Source organism: Notamacropus eugenii, chromosome 6 (genome assembly GCF_028372415.1).
Source record: "Notamacropus eugenii isolate mMacEug1 chromosome 6, mMacEug1.pri_v2, whole genome shotgun sequence".
NCBI classification, from domain to species: Eukaryota; Metazoa; Chordata; class Mammalia; order Diprotodontia; family Macropodidae; genus Notamacropus; species Notamacropus eugenii.
The window spans coordinates 339,461,603-339,475,476 of record NC_092877.1 but is presented as its reverse complement, the minus strand read 5'-3'; the positions used below and the strand labels follow the sequence as shown (position 1 = coordinate 339,475,476).

General features: G+C 38.4%; 1 protein-coding gene across 2 annotated transcripts in view; it reads right to left on the bottom strand.

Moving 5' to 3' along the window:
* The window catches only part of EIF2A (eukaryotic translation initiation factor 2A), a 30,968-nt gene that overhangs the window by 11,197 nt on the left and 5,897 nt on the right, over positions 1-13,874 (bottom strand). For both annotated transcript variants that reach the window (XM_072618294.1, XM_072618293.1), the window contains exons 2-6: positions 10,834-10,903; positions 7,964-8,038; positions 2,740-2,858; positions 1,166-1,265; positions 726-808 (exon numbers count right to left, since the gene is read on the bottom strand). In XM_072618294.1, the coding sequence (XP_072474395.1) occupies positions 726-808; positions 1,166-1,265; positions 2,740-2,858; positions 7,964-8,038; positions 10,834-10,903 (447 nt within the window). The remainder of the gene's footprint in view (positions 1-725; positions 809-1,165; positions 1,266-2,739; positions 2,859-7,963; positions 8,039-10,833; positions 10,904-13,874) is intronic.

Below are 13,874 nucleotides of genomic sequence, written 5' to 3'. Positions count from 1 at the left end.
GACCCTCACTTTCTAATAAAATAATAGTGCCTTACAAATGCTAATGCTGCTTAAATAACATATCTCAACTTCAGGCTTCTGAAACTAATGCTTTACCAAGAACTGAACATGTCATAAGTACGGAGCTGTAGACTTTTCAGACTTTAATTTCAAACTGACACAAATAACAGCCTGGCCACTATATTATATAAGGTCAAACACTCTGTTTAAGAGGGAACAGAAATACAGTGCCCAGTGCCCATCATTAATTTAACTGAAATGAAAAGACAGGCATTTTACCAATACTCAGGCAGAAAGGGAAAGCTGGAGAATGCTTGCCTACCTTAAGATGGTCATAGAATGCTACTGCTATGCCATTAATTTAAGAGCCTTATTTGCATATGAAATGCCAAACTGATTCAGAAGCAAAGGAAGTAGGGACAGAGATGTTTACAAGTAGTAAGAAAGCATGGACAAGATCACACATGTGCCAGTCATTTTTGACGTGTGTACCATAAATTGCTAATCCCTATTTTGTTTCAGTAGGACTCAAATTCTATCGTTACATTTCATCAGCAGTTCTCAAAAGGTCTTTCAAACTGCTGAATTTAAAATTCTAATAAATAAAATAATTTATATAAAGAGAATAACACGGTGAAATTTATGTTAAGGAGAGCTTTAGGGATATAGTAACAGAAAGCAATTTTAGTGTATTAAGCATTGCTAAATATTTAATCTTTCCATACTGAAGATGTTGTTTTCAAAGAAGTGAACTTCATTGTTAACATTCCTGGCACAAATGCTTTCATCATCTGCCCAAGATGGACACCTAAATTTAAAAGAAATAATTTAAGTCAAAACCAATAAGACTATAAAAAATGCAAAATTCAAATAGCTTCTTTTAATATTCATCAAATGAAAAAATACAGACATAATTACAAAAACCAGTTACTACTGATGGCTTCCCGGTGGACATTATGTTACCATCACTGTAACAGAAAGTATGCTACAAAAAACTAAATGAAGATTCCCATAGCTCAAATTCCCAAAGATTTACCTTTTGGCAACATATGAATTATTTTGAAAGTCAGTATCACAAGATAACATAATTTCAACATGATTTTGAAAGAATATAAAAAAATGTACATTCCTTTGTAAATAATTAAGGCTTTTTTTTTTTTTTTACCAGTTCTGCATCTTCTTTTGGATGAAAGACTTTAAACATTTTCCAGTTTTCACATCATGAAGTTGTAGATTAGGTACTCCTGATGTGCCATCTTTAGAAGCTGGAATAAAAACACATTTTCGAAACAGTTATCTCTAGTTATGAGAGTTACGTGCTTCCCTCACCTCATTCCCTCAGTCCCAAAATGAACTTATTAAGAGATTTACTTTGACTAATACTATTCAGGTGAATTCAAAAGGTTGATCTAGAGCAATTAAATTTCCTCTAATTTCACAGCTCATATTTAACTCTAGATTTAACTGCCCACAACTAGTTACTATTAGATTCTCCCCCTTTGAGTGTGATAAAGATTTTTTGAGTCAATGCCTTGAGTTTTCTTACTTTGATAGAGATATTACAAAAATGTCTGGTTAAATAAATTTAACTCATCTCTATATTGTGAAAGCTTGATTTTATAAGCATGGAAAAATGAGTTTGCCTTCCCTTGATCATAGTTGCTTTACAATTTATCTTTCACCTTTTTAAAACTTTGATGGAACAGTGACTACACTGGTCCAACTAGTACAGATCACAACCCTTCCACTCATCTTTTCATCCTGTGCAATGATTTAATCTATGTTTTCCCATAAATCCTGCATACAAATTCCTGTCCCACATTTCCCTGATGACATCTTACTGATCACAAACAACAGCTTACTGTTACATCCAGGACATGTATCTCCATTACCTTCAGACATCTTTGATTCTCTGAGAATTGTAGTACTCTGGGCAGCTATGTGGCACAATGGATAAAGCAAATGGACTTGGGAGCCAAGAAGACTTGAATTCAAATTCTGTCTCAGATACTTCCTAGCTTTCTGACCCTGGGCAAGTCACTGAATCTCTTCCATTTGAATTTCCTCAACTATAAAGTGGAGATAATATAGCACCTCTCTCCCAGGGAGGGAGTGAGAATCATATAAAACAACACATGTCAACATGCACCCTACGGTTCAAAGCCATAGAACTTCACCGGGAGAATACTAGTATTAAAGAAATGGGTTGTGAGGTCAGAGAACAGAGTCTGCCTTTCTCAATCAAGGATGATGTTTAAGTTTTCCTTAAAAAACTTCTTCCCCATATATTTGATTTCCTAACTGTACCTGCTTCAGGATAGCTTTATTCTAGGAACAGACTACTGTAATAAAAACTGGCCCACACCATATTATGTTTAAGAGGAACAGTATTTTTCCACTAAATTTCTGTTGTCAGTACCTTTATTTAGCTAAAACAAAATGATTGCACTTTCACATTGTGCATTAGCATCACAGACCACTGATAAATGTGACTTGAACACTCCCTTCAGTCTCTCTAGGGCTCACTTCTTCCTAGCCTGAGCGTTCAGGTTTTAGAGCTACTGCATTTCCTCTGAGGCATGACACATATTCCACTGTAATACACAAAGTCTTCATTTTTCTAGGGTTTTAGATAGTGCAATAGCATAGAAGCTTCAAGTTTTTAAAAATACTATTTAACTGATCTTACAAGAATGTTTTTTTTGTTTGTTTTTTTTTTACAAATGGCCAAATACTCACTTGCGTAAGGCTGCCATATTGCTAGGACACTATTTTTTGGTGAAAATTCAAGGCAAACTGCTTTTGGAAGATCAAAGGAATGCAGCAACTCATTGTCAGCAACATTCACTAGATTTACCCTGGTAGCAAAAGAAATCATTTTAAGAGTCATTATACCACTTCAAAATAGCCAACATTATAAAAAACGGAATATATTTCACAAGCAGTTAAGCACAAAAGATTCATTAAAACAAAAACTAATTTTCATAATTCTGTTAACAATTTATAATCTTAAAAATGTGTACTTAAAATTTCAATCCAAAAAATGTCCTGGCTAGGAAGAATACATATATAACTTTTTGTTTTGCACCTACAAAGGACCAGTCTGAAACAGAGGTGATCTGTGGAAACCTAAGCAAAGGACGAAAAGAAGAACAACACCGAGGAGTGTCAGAACACCAAGAGACTTGGTGGGATATGTGCGGGGAGAGGTAGTGAGGAGTCTAGTACAACTTTTAGGTTGTGAGCCTGGGGTCCCAGGAGAATGGTGTTGCCCTTCTCTCAGAATTAGGGGGAAGGATGAGAAGTTCTGTTCTGGGTCTCTTAAATTTGACATGTCTACAAAATATCCAGTTCAAGATGTCTGAAAGGCAAGTGGAAATGCAAGACTGGACGTCGGCAGAGATGTTGGGACAGGATAGGTAAATTTAAGAATCATCAACACAGAAATGATAGTTAAATCCATGGGAGCTGATGAGATCACCACAGGAAGTAGTATAGAGGGTGAAGAGAAGGGGATCCAGGGCAGACCCCTGAGGGCTGTCTATAGTTAGAGGGCGTGACCTGGAGGAGGATCCAGCAAAGGAGAGTCAGAAAGAAGGGTCACAGAGATAGAAGCAGAAGCAGGAGAGAGTGTTGTCCTGAAAACCTAGAGAGAAGAGAATACCAAAGAAAAGGTGACCAACAGTGTCAAAGGCTGCAGAGAAGTGGAGAATGAGGACTGAGAAAAGGTCACTGGACTTGGCAACAAAGATCAACAACTTTGGAGACAGCAGCTTCGATGGAATGATAAGTTAGAAGCCAGACTGTATGGGGTTAAGAAGAGAGCGGACAGAGAAAAAGTTGAAACACCTTTTCCAGATGGGTTTTTCGAGGAATTTAGCCATGAAAAGCAGAAGAGAAACAGGAGGATAATTAACAGGGTTGGATGGACCAAGTGAGGATTTTTTTCAGGGTGGGGAAGAAATGGGCATAGGCAAAGAGTCAGAGAGAGGAAAAGATGGAAGGTAAGTAATAGTGGAGAAGATGGAGAAATAGGGACCCACTGTTGTTTACTGAGCAGAGGAATGACATGGTCAGATCTGCACTTGAGGAATATCACTGTGGCAGTTGTGGGGAAGATAGATCAGTTGGGAGAGAGTTGGGATAAGAATCTAATTAGGTCATTTCAGCAGTACCGGTGGAAGTGGCCAAGGGCTGAAAAAAGGTAGCTGTTTTACAGTGATGAGGACAGGATCTCTGCAAGGGACACTACGGAGGTAGAAGCAGCACGATTTGGCCCAGAAGTGGTATCAAACCTTTCTTATCTCAGTCCCCCAATGACTGCACAAGATGCTGCTGCCTAATTCTAGTTAAAGATTAAGGCCCCCTCTAAAGTCGAAGGGCCTGGATGTAAACTCTGACTCTGCCACTTAATGTTAACTTGGCTGACCTTGGGAAAGTCTCTTTGATCTCTCTAGACCTCATTTTCCTCATATGTAAAATGAGTTGGATAGACAACTTCTAATATTCTTTCCAGCCCTAAATCCATGACCTTCTTACCTCTCAATTCTTCTATTAAGCAGCTAAAGCTCCCAAGGACCTCTCTCTCTCATTTCTAATATCTTTCCTACCAATCAGTGCAGACCAACAACCTACCAACATTCTCAGGGGGCCTCACCTGAAATCTTCCCCTGCCACTCCTTCAAGCTCTCATCCTACTGGGTTTCTCTTTTTCCACCTTCTTTCTTGCTCACCACCTCAAAGAGTGCTTGTCCCCAAGTCTGTCCTCAGCCCTCTTCTCTCTCCACAATTCTTCTTTTGGTGATCTCATCTGATCCTACACATTCAATGATCAGCTCTATGCACATGACTCTTCAACAGTGTTATCCAGGTCTTCATCACAGCCTGCCGGACATCACTACTAGGATGTCCCTCCAGCACCTCAAATTCAACATGTCACCAATAACATTCTCAGCTCCTTGGCCATCTTGAATACTTTCCTCTCTCTCACCGGCTGTACAGCCTATCATTTAGTAAGTTAAGCAGACTGTAGCCACGCAGTATCTCTTCTAAGTGTCCTTTTCATTCAAATGACCATCACTCTAGTTCATGCTTTATCCACCTACCCTACTGAAACAGTATATCATTGGTCTCCCGGTCTCTCCTTTCTTCTATTCATCTTCACACAAACGTCAAACATCACCTTAAGGCAGAGGTTCGGCCATGTCACTTGTCTGCTCAAGAACCCTCGTTATGCTTTTGTTCCTTCAAGATAAAATATAAACTCCCCAAACTAGCTCACATTCAAGGACTTCTAAAATCTGGCCCTAACCAACATGCTTAGTCTTTTTTCATTTTGCTTCTGTTCATTCATTCTTATGTTCCCACCAGAATGGGTCACCAGTCATTCCCTGACTCCACGTTCTGCCTGTCTCCTACTTGTTGGGTTTTAAGTCATCTCTGCACCTGGAAGGAATCCCACCTTGTCTAGGCTATTTAGAATTCTTATCTATTCTGCATTTAGCGCAGACATCACTCCCCTTGGAAGCCTTCTGTGGTTCCCCCAAAGTATTATTTTTCCTCTTCAAATGTTCCCAGGGCATCATGTATGGATTGATTTCTCCTGGGTTTGAAACCTAGTTCACCTCCTTATGACTTGTGTAACCTTCTGAGAACAAGATGAATCTAAAGTACTTTCTAGCTCTAAATGAATGGTCCTATAATCTAATGCAAAATAATTCTCTCAGCATAAGGAGGGCAGGGGAGATACAAAAGGCGACTGAGGGAACTGACAGAAGACAGAGGATCAGAGCAGGAAAGATCAGAGGGTGAGAGAAGCTGAGTGGGACTTTAAATGGCAGGAGATGGGGACAAAAACACAGGGAACAAACTGCCTGCTGGTGAGAACTAAGAGATCACTGTGGCTGAAGCATAAAGTACATGAAGGAGAAGGAAGCCATTAAAGGGAGCTGAGCAGAAACGTGATCAAGAGACATGTGTGCAGGAGGAACATCCTCAACCTCACACCAGTGTGAACGTGAGTTGGACAGGGAGAAAGAAAGCATCAAGGATTAGAAAGAGGCAGCTGAGTGCTAACAGGAGCCCTGCCTAATGGTGTGGCCGCAGGACTGACTCACTAAAGAGGGGAAAGGCAAGCCCTTACAGAATTACAAGGAATAAGGCTAAAAGCACTAAGTAAAACAGAACGGATGAAAGAAAATATACCCAAATTATAATTTTATGCCAGAATCTTTTTTACCTGTTAAATTGATTTTAGAGTTATTGTGTTTTGTTTTACTATTATCAAATTATCAGTCACTGATAAGAGATTCAGACTCCTCGTAGAACTCAGGACAAAGAGCGTCTCAAACAGAACAGATGGCAACCATATCCTGGAACAAATTCATGTTTCCACATGGCCAAAGTAGCACCACTTCCATTTCCCTAACCAGAATTTCTGCATCTATATACAGAAAACATCACAACCCTCATAGTTTTTGCTTTTAATTGCACACCAAGGGGCAAGAGGCATCCAGGTAGCTGGATAGTCGAATGGATAGAAACTTGCACTTGGAATCAGGAAAATCTGAGTTAGAATTCTGCCTCAGATACATATTAGTTGTGTGAGCCTGGGCAAATAGCTTTACCTTTGTCTCAGGGTCCTCATCTATAAAACGAGGATAATAATAGCACCTATAGCTCACAAGGTGGCCATGGGTAGCAAACTAAGTAATACATATAAAGTGCTTTGTGAACCTTATACGGTGATTTAGCGCTATATAAGTCAGGCGGCCTGCACACCGTCAAGAACTTAGAGGATGTTTTCCTCTACCTTTTTCTGCAGGCCACCCAAAGTCCTTTGGCATGTGTGCTGCAAGCAGCCCTTGGATCACACATTGTGCAGGCCTGATAGAAATACTAGCTATTATTACTATTATTATTATTGTTGTAGTAATAACGATGGCAACAATGATGACACTTAATGCAATGCTCTTCTCTAACCTCTAGAAACACCAACCCATCAGATGCGATGGGTCAAACTCTTCCACTAACTTCAGAATGTGCACACACAACACTCTGGCCTGCCCCTATGTTCTCTGCCTTTAGGATAACGACTTTCTACCTGCACTAATCAGGCAAGCAGAGACAGGACAAGGAAGCAGCTGTGACTGGGTAATCTGGGAGAGGGGAAGAATGCTGCTGTCTGTCTGTGAAATGCTACATAAATTAACAGAAGTGGGGACATATCTGTAAAAGGCAATACGGTGAAGGCTGAGGCAGTAAAGTGTTCACACCTAAGTTAAAAACAAGCAATAAAGATCTATCCTGGTTCTGGAAGTGGAAGGCAACATGGTAATATAACGCAGAAAATGAGAAGGACTGATTTTCTTAAAGGGATAATTATTAAAGTGAATTTAGATGTAGAGATTTTCTAACAAAAACATTTTTGTTGCCGTGTTAGTTTCCTAATACCATATTTTATGTAATAAGACTTCAATACTACCCTCTGACTCACTTACAAATACACTTAGAAAGTATACCATTACAAATTACATAACTGGCAAAAATAATCACATATTTCAAAATAATTTAATTTCAATCATTAGGCACAAAATTGAGGTATATAAACAAGAAAAAGGAAATGTTTTAAATTCCAATGTGTACATTTTTAAAAATACAAAGCAGTAACTTAACACAATTTTTTTCTCAATTTCTTTGCAGGCAAATAATTTATCAAATTAACTGCCCTCCTTCCACTATTAATTTTTAGTGTTAAGATCTGAACTATTAAGTTTTTAAAAGCACAAAAACAAATACAGTGACTGTAAAGGCTTTATGAAAGATGGCTTCTTTTTCCCAAGGTGACTGCTTCAACTTCTTTACAGTTTACCAATGTTCAATAAATACACGTTATGCAAACAAATCACAGCTCATATTCACAACAAACAGAAAGGCAAAAACGTTAATTACAACGTGTACTTACTTTTCTCCGTTACACCAAGCAAACAGGCTTCCATCCTTGCTAAAGGCATAAACTTTGCAGTTTTTCCCTGATTCCCTGAAGACAATAACAATACAAAGTTAGTATTTAAAGGTAATAAGGACTCATCCTTTATAATAAACTGATCTTACAAAAGTTAATTCAATAGCTAATTAAATGCCCACACAATTTATTAAACATTTGGAAAATATTGAGTTTTAGGCAGAAATGAAAAGACCTGCATTTTAAACACAATTCTAGAATTATAAAAGCATAGGACAATTTACAAATGAGGAAACTGAGGACTAGAAAGGTTAAAAGACTGCCTCAAGCCACCCAGCTAGTATACCAGTCAGTAGAAAAACCCAGTCCCCTGACTTTTTCCACATGGCATATTATGTGACTCTCTTTAGTCAATGTAGAAATCACAATCTATATGCAACAGACATGTGTGTGTTTTTATCTGGGCGGGCGTTTGTGACTTCCAAAAACAAATGTAAATAGTAACATTTAGAGACTTCATCTGTCTTCCATGAACTCAAAATGAGGATTGACTTAGTTGTGCTGTTCATTGTCTTAGAATGACTGTTCCCAAAGTCCCTATTTTCTACCTCATTTATACACAACTATCTGTGTGTATCTATGTATATACACACACACGCATATGTACATACATATCTATTTTTAATATGCATACACTCACACATATATGGACAGTTGTATCTGTGAGAAATGAGAAGGTGTGTGTGTGTGTGTGTGTGTGTGTGTGTGTGTGTGTGTGTGTGTGTGTGTAACGCACATGCATTGCAATAGCCTTGTAATTGGTTGGCCCGCCTCAGTCTCTTTCTTCTCCAGTCTATCTTGCTCTCAGACACAAAAGCAATTTTCTTCAAGTTAGGTCTAACCACATCCTGAACCATGGCCACTCCCCTTTTTCTCCCCTCCCCCTTCCCGTTGAGATGTAAACTTCCACTTTCAAGCTCTATCTCCATCCTATATGCACAGAGTTCTCAACATGCAGCTCCTTCATTAGAATGTGAGTGCCTTTTCACTGCAATATCATAAGTATTTAATAAATGCTTGTTGGTTGACTGATAACTCTCCTTCCCCACAAACGTACATACCTCTTTACTTACTGAGAAAATGGAGACCCTCTTTTCTATGCAGATGATTCAGAGATCTATTTCTCTAGTCTTAGGCTCTCTCCTGAATTTCAACATTGCATCACTAATTAATTACACCACTAATGACCTACTGGACATCTCAAACTCGAAACATCCAAAACTGTTCCATTTTTCCTCCAAGTCCACCCCTCTTCTGACCTTCCCCAGGTTTCCAACTCTGGAGTCACCTTCACCTTTTCACATTCCCTCTCCCCCATAGCCATTCAGTCGCCAAATCTTTCCACTTCTACCATCCCAAAATCTTTCAAATCTGATCCCTTCTCTCTACTCATAGCCACCACCTTCACCAGCTCTCACTTGGATCACTACAACAGACTCTTGTCTCCTCTGCCTCTCTAGTTGACCTTCCATTCAGCTACCAAAGGAATTTTGCTTAAATGCAGACCTTCCAGCGGGCTCCCTACTCGCTCTACCTTTCCAGGCTCAGTGACCATTACTTCTCTTCCTGCCCTCTGTAATCCAGTTAGACAGGTCTCTGTGTTGCTGGCCATCTTCCAGGCCTGGAGTATACTCCTTCCTCTCTTCTGCCTCAACAAATCCCTCTCTTCCTTCCTGACATGGCTCAAGTACCATCTGACATGAAGCATTTCCTGATCCCTTCCCAAGCCACCTTTTTAATATTTTATATTTATTCTGCACATACCTCTAGATGTACCTGTTGTCTTTCCCATTAAGAATGAAGGGATTATTTCACTACTTGTATTTCCAGTCCCTGGCACACTAACTGATGGTTAATCTGGTATGATTTCTTCTTGCTTGATTCTGTCTCCTAGAGATTACTGCTCCCTTTCTAGGCATTTAAGAGCTTTCCCTTTAACAAGCCATTCTAAATTTTTTTCCCCTGGGATTGATGACAAATTAATTATCTGTGGTTTCCAGTCAAACTTTTTTTCTCCCAACACATTTATATATAAACAACACTCTGGCATCACTTCCATGCTCCATGATTTCTCAAAGATTTTCAAAAATGATTTTAGAAATTTTTTTCAGTGCTCTGGAATATCATTTATCTGGGCCTGGAGACACGCTTTCAATTAAATTGGCTAGGCACTCTCTATTTCCTCATCTCCCTTGGAATCTAATCCCCTTTTAACCATGTTTGCTTTCTATTTTCCAGTCTGAAGATTCTCCTCTTTGAGAGAACAGAAGACTGACTTTTCAATGACTTAAGACTTCTGCTCCAAGAAGCAGCTGGGCCTATACCTTCCTTGATGTTCTTTCTGCTTTAAACACGACTTTTAAAGCCCTATAATAAAATGTATTTATTTCACATTAGAATTGACTAGGAAAACCAGGCATGCATAGGTTTCATAAAACTACTTTATAAAGAAATATGGATTTCTATTTTCTCACATGGTGACTAGACCTGTAAGTTCACTGTAATTCTTGGATGAAGAAATTCTCTCTACTAATGCAGGCTGGTGCTTTCTCTGCAATTTACATTTTAAGAGAGTTGCCAAGAGCCCTGAAAAGTCATGTGACCTACTTGGGGATACACAGCCTATTATGGGTCAAAATCAGGACTCAAATTCAGGTCTCTCCTGATTTCAAGGCCAGCTCTGCTTTCACTGCACCACAAGTGTCTCCATTTTCTTCATTTTACATTTAAAATGTAAAATTTTTAAATTGAAAATAATACACAAAATATTGCCCCCTAATTAACACTGACTTTCAGAATATAAATCATACCTCAGAAACACTGTATTTTCTGTAAAATTTGGTGGCCCATTCACCATGTAGAGCCCCTCTGATCCTCGGACTAGAAAGAAAAATAAAATATAATTACTATATTATGTTTTAACAATTCATAGGACTGAGTTAAAGGAGGGACCTTAGCCTTCACTTAGTTCAGCCAAACGACAAAAAGGTTGTAACAGGACCAGCACTCAAAATACAATCCCTCACTTCAACTCTGCTGCCCTTTCAATTATGTAACAATGTCACAACCTTTCACAGCCTCAGTTTCCTCATCTGTATAAGAGTGCTAATAAGGTTCTAACCTCCCAGGGTTATTGTGAGGATCAAATTAAATAAGATACATAGAACTTTAAGGTTTAAAAAGGCTTTACAAACTTTAAAGTGACATAAATATTAACTATTATTGATGAAATAAAACATTTGACTAAATCTATCTTTAAGTCCTTAAAGACTTAGAAGGTAACTTACCTGTTTATATATATGTAATGTGACATCATATTAATTACTCTAATATTCCTACAAATCAAGTTGAAAATAACCAAAGATATCTGGTATTCACACAACTCTACACACTTCATACCGCTTTTTCCACTTTATTTTCACGTTATTTTACAGCTGTTGAAGCCAATGGACCCCTTCTTAGGATAAAGTTTTTAAATGCATATGGAGAAATACAAAGGAAAATATACTGAAATAGAGAGTTATCAATTTTTTAACATTTTTAAAAGAGATTCTGGATCCTGGGTTAAGAAACCCTGTTCTAGCTCCTGAATCCCTGAAGGTGGTCCAGTAACTACAGCTAAGGGCCCAAAATCAAACAAACATTTTTTTACTTTTCAAGTATAAAGAGATTGCCTGCAGATTTTTCTACTAGTCTCTACACTAAAAGGGGACTTTCAAAAGTAACAAAAGGGATATAAAAGCAAAAATGGAACAGTCCCTGTCCTAAATGTCAGTAGTACCAAAACCCCAACAAAACAAATGAAGAGAATCTTATGCTAAGCAATAATGCAAAGGAAAACATGGAAAGACTTTAGAACTTTGATCACTCCTCAAGGGGACCAGTGGTGAAGACTGCTAGAGGACATGAACTACAAGTAAGGAATAGGATAATTATAGTTGTGGCCAATATGTATATTGGTTTTGGTTGGCTATAACTTAAAATTTTAGAAGAGAAGGTTAGATTTGGGGAAGGGGATATTAATGGGAAGTGATGGTGATACAACTAAGTTCTGATAAATGTGAATAACAAACCTTATGAAGTGTTCTCACTATTCAAATTCATATCACATATTTCCATTGGGCTGGAACCAATTGCCATGTTACAAAATTGTAACTTTGAATAGTCTGAAGTAGAATAAATGAGACGATTTTATTGGGTTAACTGGGACCTGACAGTTTAATAAGACATTTTTAAAAAAAACACAGTTTAAATCTATCATCTACATCCCTTTATAGGCAAATATGCAACCAAAATGGATTTTTATCACATGAATCTCTTGCTGCAATATGAACCGTGATGCTTCCATGTGAGACTAGGGATAATCAAGTTATCTAAGGATATACTCAACTAGATCTGTGGTGTCATCAACATGGTTACTTCCTCGAAAGATGCAGACAGCAAAATACAGATGCCTGCCCATTGAGTACAATCAGCCGTTGTCTACATCCTCTCAAAATTCGCCACCAGTGTCTATCCAACATGCTGGGAGCTTCCTCTCACTTTTTTTCTGGAAGCACAGTAGCAGTGATGCAGCTAATGGACTGTTCACTCACTGATGATGCCTCCTGCCACACAATTCAATTTATCTTTTGGCTGTCTTTTCTACCTATGACCCCTGGCCAGGAACACTGATACACAGTTTGTTTATATCCACCATGCATTTCTCCGTGACCCTTTGTATAAATGATTTTTTGTTTCAATCCTTCAGAGACATTCCTTTTCTAGGAATTAAAGCCAAAGATGGGCTTTGGTTTCAGGAATAGCTTGGGGTAATTAAATGAAGGTGGCAATTTCCCAAAGGCAATCCAGCAGCCTTTCTAGTTCTTATTCAGTTCTGGGCCTAATTCACTACCCATCTGTAGTGTCTGTCCAAGATATGCTAGTAGAAAAGCATTATAGGCTATCTATTCCATGGCATGTCCTCGTCAGGACAACAGACATTCTTCATCCAATTGGTTTTTCCTGTGTTGATAGTTAGGGTTGATACCCTAAGCACAATCTTACCTGCAAAAAGGTACAGGTAGAGAATGAGATATCATCTATGAGGAATCCCTTCTCAACAAATGACAATGATGAATACCCTTGGAAAGCACGTATCAACTTATTCCAATATGATCAGAAAACTGTTGTTATATCATAATGGGAAATACAACACACACAATTCTATACACATACATGTACATATAAAGAAGATACAAGGTAACCTTAGAGGTGAAGGCACTGTGGGAACTGGGAGAGGTTTTCTATAGAAGGAAGCACTTGAGCTAAGGTCTAATGGAAACCAAGAATTCTACAGTTGGAGGTGAGGGGGAGAGCAGACTAGATGCGGGTCTAAGAGGTGGGCAACAGCCAAAACAAAGGCATATAGATAGGAGATGGAGGGCCACGTGTGATGGACAGCAAGGTGGCTGAACCACAGGGGGCAGAACAACACTGGAAAGGTGAAGAGTATTTATAATAGGTGCTCCATTTCCTGTCTACATCCACAGAAAGAAGTGATGAATAAATGTATAGAATAATTTTACACATCTATATCTATACACACCTATTTGTATCTAATGGTAGCCATGGGGGGTGGGGGGAGAAAAAAACTGACATGATAATTCTGTTGTATATGGGAAAGGAACAGCAAGTTGTACATGGTATATCTGCAGTTTCATGTACAATCACCTTTTTTTTAAAAATTGTATTATGTTATGGAAATGCTTGTTTTATTCCATAAATTAAGAAGAAAAGAAAAAAAGAATGATAGTAAGAGGTCATGTCAGAGCAGAGTAGTGACCAAGTCAGATTATAGGATTTTGCACAA